General features: G+C 48.4%; 1 protein-coding gene across 1 annotated transcript in view; it reads right to left on the bottom strand.

Annotated features, from left to right (window-relative positions):
* Nucleotides 1-7,201: 7,201 nt before the first annotated feature.
* NUDT14 (nudix hydrolase 14) overlaps nucleotides 7,202-10,166 on the bottom strand; it is a 59,345-nt gene continuing 56,380 nt past the window's right edge. Inside the window, exon 5 of the mRNA XM_068192219.1 lies at nucleotides 7,202-9,272. Coding sequence (XP_068048320.1) covers nucleotides 9,032-9,272 — 241 coding nt within the window. The 3' untranslated portion in view covers nucleotides 7,202-9,031. The remainder of the gene's footprint in view (nucleotides 9,273-10,166) is intronic.

Below are 10,166 nucleotides of genomic sequence, written 5' to 3'. Positions count from 1 at the left end.
TGGTGGGAGGGCTGAGCACTGCTTACGACCTGGAATACTGTTGAGCTGCCCTGTTTTGGATGCTGCTGCATGGGATCTGACATCTCCAGGTGGCATAAAGAGGCAGGCACTCTTCCCTGTACCTCAGAATGACTCAGCCGGCCCAAAACTGGTTCAAGGGAAGGAAACAGTTCCTAACCTGTGCAGATGGCTCCCCTTAACTCCTCTGTGTCACCCCTATGGCTCAGTCTGGAGTTTCATGGCAGTGTGTGCTGTTTGCTGGCAAAACAAGAGGGGCTATGAAATGACTCAAACTACCTTTGATTGCTGTCCTGCAGACAAATTCTTTGCTTTTGTTTTGAACTACGAGAGGAGGGATATTTGCAGCTGGAGCATGGATGTAGCAGTAGGGCATGTCAAAAGTCATCAGACTACTGCCCCAACAGCCTTGTGGGCTTTTCCCAAGCACTGAAGACTTCCTCACGCCATGGAAGTCTTGGCTGGAGATGGGTCCTGAGCCCCCTGAAACATTTAGAGTGGTCCTTTCTAGCTCCAGACTCCCCTGCTCCAAGGGGCTCAGCTTTTCAAGAAAAGTCTCTTCTTGAAGAGACAGCCCAAATTCTTATTCCACATAGAAGATCTAAATATAGTACCCGAGGGAAAGAAAGTTCCTCTTCTTTGCATGAAGTGTAAATGCTCTATGTAAATTCTGCAGTGCTCTATGCAGGTCCTGGATGTGCTTTATGCAGCCAGTGAGACAAAACCAGCCCTGGGAGCACCAGTCCTGCAATGCCAGACCACCACTCTCAGCTCCGACCCTCTCCCATCCAGAAACAGGACCTTACAGAAAAACGTGTTTTGTAAGCAAACAACTTTTCAAAAATGAGTCATTTTGTTAAATGCTAGCAAAAAAACTTCACAAAAATGAGTAATTTTGTTAAATCCTAGTTGCACTTCATGTTTCCATCTCCCCTCTCTGCTTGCCAGGCAGCCCAGGGTGGGGGCTCAGGTACAGGTGACAGAAGAAACACTGGGAGAAATTCATCACCCTGAGAGTGGCAGAGCTCATGGTCCAGCTCTGTGGGATGCTTGTGTTACAGCTCCAGGGGCTTGCCCTCTCCAGCAGCATTGTTAAACTCATCCTGGAGCAACTATCCCATCCAAGAGGTGGAGGTGCCGTGGTGAGCAGCAGCCAGAGCCCCTGCACTTGCAGGCAGGTTGCATAAGCCTTGTTTCTCTGGAAAAGCAGCTAAAAATAGCCAGGGGGGATGTGCCACGGGCTGCAGGCTCCCGCTGCCAGGTTTGTTTTATATTGCAGCAGCTCTGGGACTCAGTCCCAGGCCACGCACTGTGCCTGGAACCAGGATTTGTGAAGGGAGAGCTGGGGCTGGGCTGCCACGAGCCAGCACCACAGCTGGGCTGGGGCCACAGGAGGTGTCCTGGGCTCTGCCCTCGGAGCCACAGACCTCATGGGAGCCTGCCCAGCTCCTGGGGGACCCCCCTGCCCTGACCCACTCCCAGAGCTGCTGGGGAGGATCGTTAATGAGGACGGAGGTGCTCTCAGTTTCTTTATCCCTCGTAAGAGGGTTTGCACTACAAGGTGATACCTTTCTCCAGAGCAGCCTGGTCAAGTGGAAATCAACACTAGCTAAGTAAATGCTGATCATCCTGCTTAGAGACTTGAATTAAAAAGCTTTACCAATCAGCCTTGATTGATAGAAAAAGGACAGGGCATTAGTATCGGTCATGAGGCTTTAGAAGGCAAGACATTCATTTTAATCTTTTTGTTTCCCTATTTATTAACCAGGAACAGACCTGTATCATTAACAGCAGAATATTTACACAATGCTTTTGCCAGTGAGAAAAAACAAATGCACATATTAGAGTCCACCTAGGAGCTAAATCCTGTGCTAGAGAGAGCCGTCACTCTGCTGTGATCAATAAGCTTGTTAGCCTTCGCTCAGTGCCTTGGCTCCCAGAGAGCCCCTGCAATCAGATCTGATTATGGTGATGTATTGGTGTGATTTTGACTGAGAGGCTGGAATCAGGTTGTGTGGAAGAGCAATAAAAGAGAGAAAAAATAGTAGTAAAACATTTACCCTGAACAAAGACATTAGAGGTAAAACAAAGCCATTTGGAAAAATAAAGCTGGCAGCATGACTGTGAAGATGCAGCAGGTGACAACATTGGGTACAAAGCTGGTACCTGGCTTGGCCATGTCCTGCTCCAGCTCTGGGCAGCCCAAAATGATGCTGCTGCTGCATGATGCTGCTGAACGATGCTGCTGCTGCAGATGGGACAGTCTCCACTCTTACAAAATCAGCTAGTCGGGGATGTAAAAGGTTGTGGCCGCTTTGGAGGTCAGCCTGAGGCTGTGCAATTTTCATACACACCCTGCACCAGCCTAACTCTGTTCCCTTTTCTTTCCTGGCAGCCTGTTACTAACCCCTCTCCCTGCTCTTTGCAGATACTGCATAAATATCAGACAAAAGGTCGCTCACTCCAGCAAATGGGGTTTTCTGAAGCACTTCCATGACTAAGCATAAACCTTGAATGTGATCTTGGCTGCTTTGCCCTGATGCGGCCCCACCACCTACGCCAACCATGACAGGAAGAGACAGGACAGATCCTGATGCCAGTCCCAAAGACCGAGGAGATTTGTTGTGGATGTGGAAGGTCCCAGCTCCGTGGCTGCATTCAGGCCCCGCGGGCTCGGGGACACCCTGCTGAGCTGCCATAGTAGGATCAGCCGGGCTGCAAACCCGCCCTGGGGCTCCCACATGATTGATAGCAGGAGAGCAGTGGGGCTGGCAAGTGGATGAGCAGCTGATGGATTGCTGTAACCCAAGCCTCTGCATCCCTGCTGCAGCGCCAGCTCCGGGGTCAGCAGCACTCGGGCTGTGGCACAAACCCAGCCAGGCCAGCGAGCTCCCACTGAGAGCCCGCTGAAACTGGGACACTGGGAATCCTGGAGCAGCACAACCCAAGTTCTGCCTCTGGGGAGACCCATGGGGAGCGCTGAAGTCCTCCCAAAGTCCCTTGCTTTAATAGTGACTAGAAAAGGGGCGCTGAAGAAAGTGTGGCATGGCTTGTGATAAATCCGGTTTTGTTTTCCTGACTTTATTGCAAAAGGAGGACCTCCAAACGCCAGGGTGGGAGCGGGGGGGAGCCTGAAGGAGCGAAGGAAGGAGGTTACAAAAGGAGCGTGTGGGTTATCGGTGCGAGCGCATTCCTGCGGGGCCGGGCGGGCCGGCGGCCGGGGCCCCTCGCACAAACCCCGGCGAGCTGTTTGCACAGCGCCCGCCGCTCGTCCCAAGAACATTTCTTAAATTGTTTCTAGCACTCTCAAGAGCGTGATTGTGCCTTGAACAGTTATTTTAGCGATTGCTGCACGAGCAAGTGTTACCCCAGCACCCCCTCCCCATGAAACAGGGCAGGATTCTGGAGGGACTCACACGCTGGGCAGGAGACGGAGGCACCTTTTATTCACCAACCACCTCCCCGGCCAGACACATTGGAAACCCGATTAGTGACCCTGGACCCAAAGCCTGTCCCCATCCCCAGGCCCAGGAGAGCTGGAGGGGACCAGCAGGCTGGAGCACAGTGATTCTCATGGCCCCGGTCCTGCCCGTAGCCCTCGGGATGGCTGGGCTGTGCCACAGACAGAGCACAGCACCATCCATGCCCTCCATCACCTGCTGAGGACTTTGGAAAGGGCTGGGATGGGGTCAGTGCTGTGCCAGACACCCCAAAGCACTGGGGCAAGGCTCATCAGATGTTCCATGGCACCTAGGGCCAGGTGAGATGTCCTTCTGGGCTTAATTCCTTCAGAGAATTAACAAGCCAACCTTTTTTTTTTTTTTTTTTTTTTTTTTTTTTTTTTTTTTTTTTCCCCAAACCCCTCTCCACAAGTCCCAGGAACCAGGGTTAAACCCAGGCTGTATTCACAGCATGATGGACACGGACTGGGATGGCATCATTTGGAGGGGTCAGTCTCTCACACATGTGGCTTCAACCCCAGGGGCTTCCCACACACAGCAACATTTTGCTGTCATAAAAGGATCAAATCATGCTTTTCTCACTGTTGAATGCTCTACCCATCAAGCCATTCCCTGAGAACTGACGCACAGGTGGGAACAGGAGGAGCCCAGGGATTTTTCTGTTAACGAGGTTGGGGCACGAGGGCCACTGTTAATGATGACAGCTGACAGACATTCCCACATTGCCCATTCCCAGCCCATTTTCCTCATAACCAAGGGTCCAAAAAGGGTTTCTCTTCGTGTCACTGCTTTTGAATGTTTTATTAGAGACTGAAGCCAGTACAGGATATTGAGCACTTCGGCAGCAGAGCAATACAGTGCGTGGTTGGCAGGGTTTAATATGGATCTGATTGTATTTCCAATTACGAGAAATGCACTGAAGCCAGTCCTGAGGCAGGCCAGAGAGCTCCAAGCGCCACAAATCTGGGCCATTTAGTTGCTATGAATTCTTCCTCTCTTCCCTCATGATTCATCTCGAGAGCATTTAAGTCCTTGTAAAAATGCATTGCCAATTAAAATATGAGAGTGGCTCTGAAGGATTGGACAAATTGAGAAGTACCTTTTGCAGTAGGGTGGGATTTGGGCATCCTTTTTTTTATTTGTATCAAGCAAAATCCCACATGACCCAGTGGGAATGAAAACTCCCACTGAAAACCTACTTCAAGGTCCATGGCATCCGTCTTTTAATGAAAGTCAAGTCTGGATTGGGCCTGAGGTCTCAGAACTCCACCTTAATGCTGTGCTGTGTGAGATGTAGCATCGCAAAGCGAAGCAAGCAAACCCCTTTTTGGAGAGGCTGAACCCAGACAGGGGCTGGATTGCAAATCATTGGTACCTGATGGCAGAGCCACGGGGCAGCATCCCCGGGGCTGCAGAAACAGGAACCTGCTCTATCATACAATCACTGTCTTGGAAGAGACCTTAAAGATAATCTGGTTCCAACCCCCCTGCCACGGGCAGGGACACCTCCCATCTCACGGACGCCAGGCTGCTCTCGCCCCTGTCCCTGCTCAGGCAGCGGCACTGCCTGTTACCTCCACCCCGGCACAGCCACCACGACAGGAGCTGCAAATCCATCCTGTGTGCACAGGCTTCGCTCTGATCCCCCTGAAGCCTCTACAAGCTTCAGGCGGTGGCTCCCAGCAGCTTCAAACAACCGCATTAATCTGTGACAGCCTCTCCTGCCAGAGCGCGGGGAGCACAGCAGGGGCGGCCCAGACGGACTTTTATGGCCACAAAGGCCACGTCGCACCTGCTGACGGTTGTGAATAGACTTGCAGACAGCACCAGGTGTGCCATTGCAACAGATTGCACAACTGGGTGTGCCTTTCATCTATGTATAGAGCCCCGGCGAGGGGATGGAGCGTGCTCGGCAATTGTCCTAATTTAGCAAAAATCCTATTTGTCCAGCGGGTCGCCCTGCGCGGTCGGCACGTGTATTTCAGGAGCAATTATCTCGGTTGCCCTTGGCCTGGCCCCGGCCCTGGCCCTGCGGGGAGTCGGGAGCGCCGCTTTTATGGCTGGCGGCGAGGGAGGGGGGAAAGGCGAGCGGGCTCCCGCCGGGGAGCGCTTCCAGCGGCGCGGGAGCATCCCCGCATTCCCAGGGGAATCCCGCGCCCCGCCAGCCCCCCCGGGCAATTCAGCTGGCTTGTTTACAGTGACAGCCTTTTAGAGAAGCCGTTCTAATCATATCTCTGCTCCTGAGAGCCTGGAGCAGCCACTTTACAAATAGGGTCCCAAAGAGCAGTAACAGAGGAGATCCATGGACGACTTGCAAGGTGCAGGTGCCTTCTCTTCTGCCACCCAATAGTGAGCCCGACAGCGACACTGCATTGATGATTTTATCATTCCAGGCTTCATTAGAAGTCTGAGTCATAACTTCAGGTTCGTTAGATTATTTCTACATCTCAAAGTCACATCGTAAAGACAGCAGAGATTCTAAGACTTGTGTTATAAATGTGGACCACTCAATTGTACTCAATAAAAGATGCTGATCTCATGGGGATGGTGGGATGAGATCAGATCAGAGCTCTGCAGGCTGCAGCCAGTATTCATGAGCAGCAAATGGGGACCCTGCTTTATGCTAACTGTTCACCTTCCATGGATGCATGTGTGGTGGCACATCCAAAGGATGCATCTAAAACACAGATGTGATTGTGAGATTCCATTAGAAGAACTTTCACCCTGCCTGGGTTGGCCAATGTATATTGGATTTGCTCTAATTAGGGTGTTTGAAATGAGCCCTGGTGAGTGAAATTACATCTGAATTGTTCTGGTTTTATTTTTATAAATATGAATCATCTACTGTGTTGAAAAAAAAAACCCTCAACAAGGCCAAGCCCTTTGTCCCACATTTTCAAACCTTTATAATTGCTTATAAAATCTCCCACCAAAATTAACATTGAAAAAGTAAGAGGTGGAAGACACATATTTAATATTGGAGATTCAAACTCCAGATCCCCCACTGCTTTATGCACAGCTTTCAGTATACTGCTTCTCTGTGAAAAATCCCAAACTGTGGAAGAAAATGGAAGTAATCCTGTGACTGTTTTGTGTGTTTGAGAACTGCACAATGCGGGGACGGTGAGGCAGAGCACAGAGATGGAATCCAGCATCCCTTGGGGTGTAAAGCTTCAGAGCCACTGCAGTCCCCCAGGAGTTTTTAGGTGTGTGCCCAGTAGACCCCTGGGGAGGAGCAGCCTGGGAGGTGGGCACAATGCTTGTCTGGCTGCCTACATCATGGAGGAGTGCTGAGGGAATGCCCAGCTCATGCCACTGCCCCATCACCACAATCCACGAGTATCAAGTGCCTAAAAGCACTCTGAAGCTGTAGGTTGTGGTGGTGAGGTCACCTCGGAGCAAGCAGAGCACTGATGCCACCCTGCCACCCCTGTGGCTTCCTTCCCACACCCCTCCACACTGCCACATGTCCCCTTCTTCCCACAGGGTGACCTCCAGCTCTCTCCCCAGCCCTGGGAAGCCTCTGCTGCTGCTCTGGTGGCGATGGCTCCTCGGTGTCACCCTGATGGCCCCAGCAGACACCTCCTGCGAGCCCCACCACGCTGGTGAGCGATGGGGAACAGCCTCCTGCTGACCAGCAGCAGGACCTGGGGCCAGATTTTGGCAAGCCTGGCATTGCCCCTGGGGAGGTTTGGTACATTAAGAGGCACAGTCACAGCACCTTGGAGGGGCAAAATAGTTTATTTTTCCCAATTTCTGCATTATAAAGAAAAAAGGCTTTTGACATGTATGCACACAAGCTGCTGTGTGACCAGTAATTTTGGTGGAATCAAACAGAAACTTTCGTTACTACAGCCTGGAATAAAAGGCATTATTTATTCTATGGACTGTAGCAGTTCATAAAGGCCTCGGCAGCAATCAGGACACACTGTACTAGACAGAGCACTGGAGACCCCACCTTGAAACACCTTCCAATGTAAATACATCAGACAGACAGAATTTATTTGCTTCTCACAATAACTCAGCCCTTGACTCACCATGGACCAGGCCCAGCTCAACACAGCTGTGTCTGAACTTCCACAAATAGCCTGACTCCACAGACAGAGGCTGCTCTTTCTTCGCTGGCTTTCCAAGGACCTTTCCTTCCTATCATGAGGAGAACCAGCAAGCAACAATTCTAAAAGCTCCTTTTAAAAAAACCCTTTTTTATTTATACACCTATTGAGATAAGCAGTGATTTAAAATCAGCCACTGGACACCACCGGACACCCCTGCTGCATTTATCTCGGATGTTAAGTTCAAGTTTGCATATTTGCAGTTCTCTTCTAAACACACTTAGCACCTCAGTACCCCTGGAGGCATTTATAATATGGGCATGTTGATTAAGTCAGAGAATAACATAACCCAGTGCTTAATTAAATTGCCAGACTTGTTTCTGTTTCATTCATGCTCTTAACAGTTTCACATGACAAACACTCCACATCCAACCTACACTGATAGAACATGTACTATATGTTCTAATTAGACCACTTTATTAAATCAAATTATATCAAATAATTAAATCAAGACGTTGATTTTAAAAGACATTCCTCAGTACGTCTGTGCAGGCTGCACAGGCTTTCATGTAAACTGCACAAATCATGATAAAATCACAATAAAGCACTTCCAATCATTAGATTCCAAGTGTTATCTGAGGGGTAAGTCCCATTCCTCCCATTTGGGTGGTAAGGAAATTGAGACCACAGCAAACCTCAGAGAAATCACTTGAGTTAATCACCTCATAGTCAAATTAAAAGCATTTGGCCTCTCTGGTCCCACTCTCGAGGACAAAGTTTGATCTAATTTATCAACTATTGCCCATAAAGCAAACAAAGAAGCATGTGTTCCAGCAGAAGCCCCCATCCTTCACCCCTCCATCACCATCACTGCTGCCCAGCATTGTGATGGGAACAAACAGGAGCACATAATCTTACAGCTGCTCCATTGCCAAAGTGACATGTTAGCAGGATTTACAGACCTGTTTGCTTATGAAATAAAGGTTTGCATGTTCAGAAATGCAAATGCCTCCTCTGCACAGGAGCCACGCACCACAGAGAAAGCTGCTCCCTGAAAGCTGTGCTGAACTCAGGAACACTGTTAAGGTATCTGTGACTATTAAGGTTTGCTGCTTTCTTCAAAAAAATATCAAAACTGACAATGAATACACAGTTGCCAGTATGTACAGACACGGTGAGAGGCTCCTGAGACAGCTGTGCTGAGGGCTTGGGCAGCTCCTCAAAACAGTGCTGTGTGAAAGGAGAACTGGACACATTCACTTAACCTTTGCACAAAAATCAACATTTGTCTCTCCAAGGCAAATCCTGGCCCCGTGAAGCCAGTTAGTGTTTTGCTAATAATGGAAATTGTGTGAAGATTTTAGTTCAGATTTTACATCCAAGTTTATTTAAAGAAAAATTTGTCTTGCGAGAAGTTGAGTTGATTGAGGCAAGCAGATTTGCAGTTTTCTGCATGCACAGCACCAGCAGAAAAGCTTTCCTTACAATCATGGTGCTTTACTTTTTGGGTAGTTTAGGTGCTATGTTGTTGTGGAACCACATGAAGCTGAAGATGACACCCATTGTCTTCGGGAAAGTCTCATCATAAGCAAACTTCATGGATTCTCCTAAAGGTATTTCCACAACTTCAATCAGCTCTCCTTCTTCAGGCTGGCCACCTCCTCCACTGGTTCTCATCTGGTCGTTTACTTCTGCATAAAACAAAGTCTGCCTAGAACCTGTCACACCAACTCCAGACCTGGAAAAAAGCAGAGAGGAAACTCTGGTTTAGATAGAAAGAAGGCAGCAAGGAGCTAGGAATGGAAACCTGGGTCCTTAATGAGTGATACAGAAATTGATTGAGGCAGAATTACTGAGACAGAAATTGATTGCAACTTTCATGCAAAAATACCAACAATTCTGAATACAGTTCCATATAAAATAGATCCATCTTTAAATATATTCTTTGGAAATATGTGAATTTGGGAGAAAATAAAAAAAAAGAAGAAAAGATTTTGTACTGGTGAACTGTTGTCCTACACACACTGAAGTCAACAGAAGTTCTTCCAGCTGACCTCAGGGAGAGCAAACTGCAGGATGACTCACAGAGATGCACAAACAACAGGAAGAAGCTCCCCAGTGTGTCTGTGTGCTGTCGTGCTACATTTGTTTGCTTGTTTTTACACAAATATTTAGATTTTTTTTACTCTTAAGAAGATTATGTCCATTCACAGCTGGAGTCCTCCACTCATGGACTGTGTAGGTAAAGAAGGGAAAGGCAGTCTGAGACTCGTTCTCTATCCTTCCTGAACTTTAGCCTTGACCCAAATGGACCACTGTAAGCACGCACATGTCCAAAGTAATTCAGTCTCCCTGCTAAATTTGCTTCAGTGGATTTAGTTGAGGATATTTTAGATTATGTAGTCTTTCTTCAGCTAGACTGCTTGCTGCGTATTATACTTCTTATTTGTTAATCCTCTATTTCCTTAGGACTATTTAATTTAGGTATTATTAAATAAGGGATAAGAAGATAATCCACTCATTTAGTCCTTCCAAGAAAATATTCACATTGTAATTGCAATTTCTTCATTTCACATGATTACAAGCGACTTTTCACATTAAATCTGGATCCAAAGTTCACTGAAACTATGAA

The sequence above is a fragment of the Anomalospiza imberbis genome, chromosome 6, assembly GCF_031753505.1.
Source record: "Anomalospiza imberbis isolate Cuckoo-Finch-1a 21T00152 chromosome 6, ASM3175350v1, whole genome shotgun sequence".
Lineage (NCBI taxonomy): Eukaryota > Metazoa > Chordata > Aves > Passeriformes > Viduidae > Anomalospiza > Anomalospiza imberbis.
The sequence above is the reverse complement of the archived record's forward strand: the minus strand, read 5'-3'. Positions and strand labels throughout refer to the sequence as shown.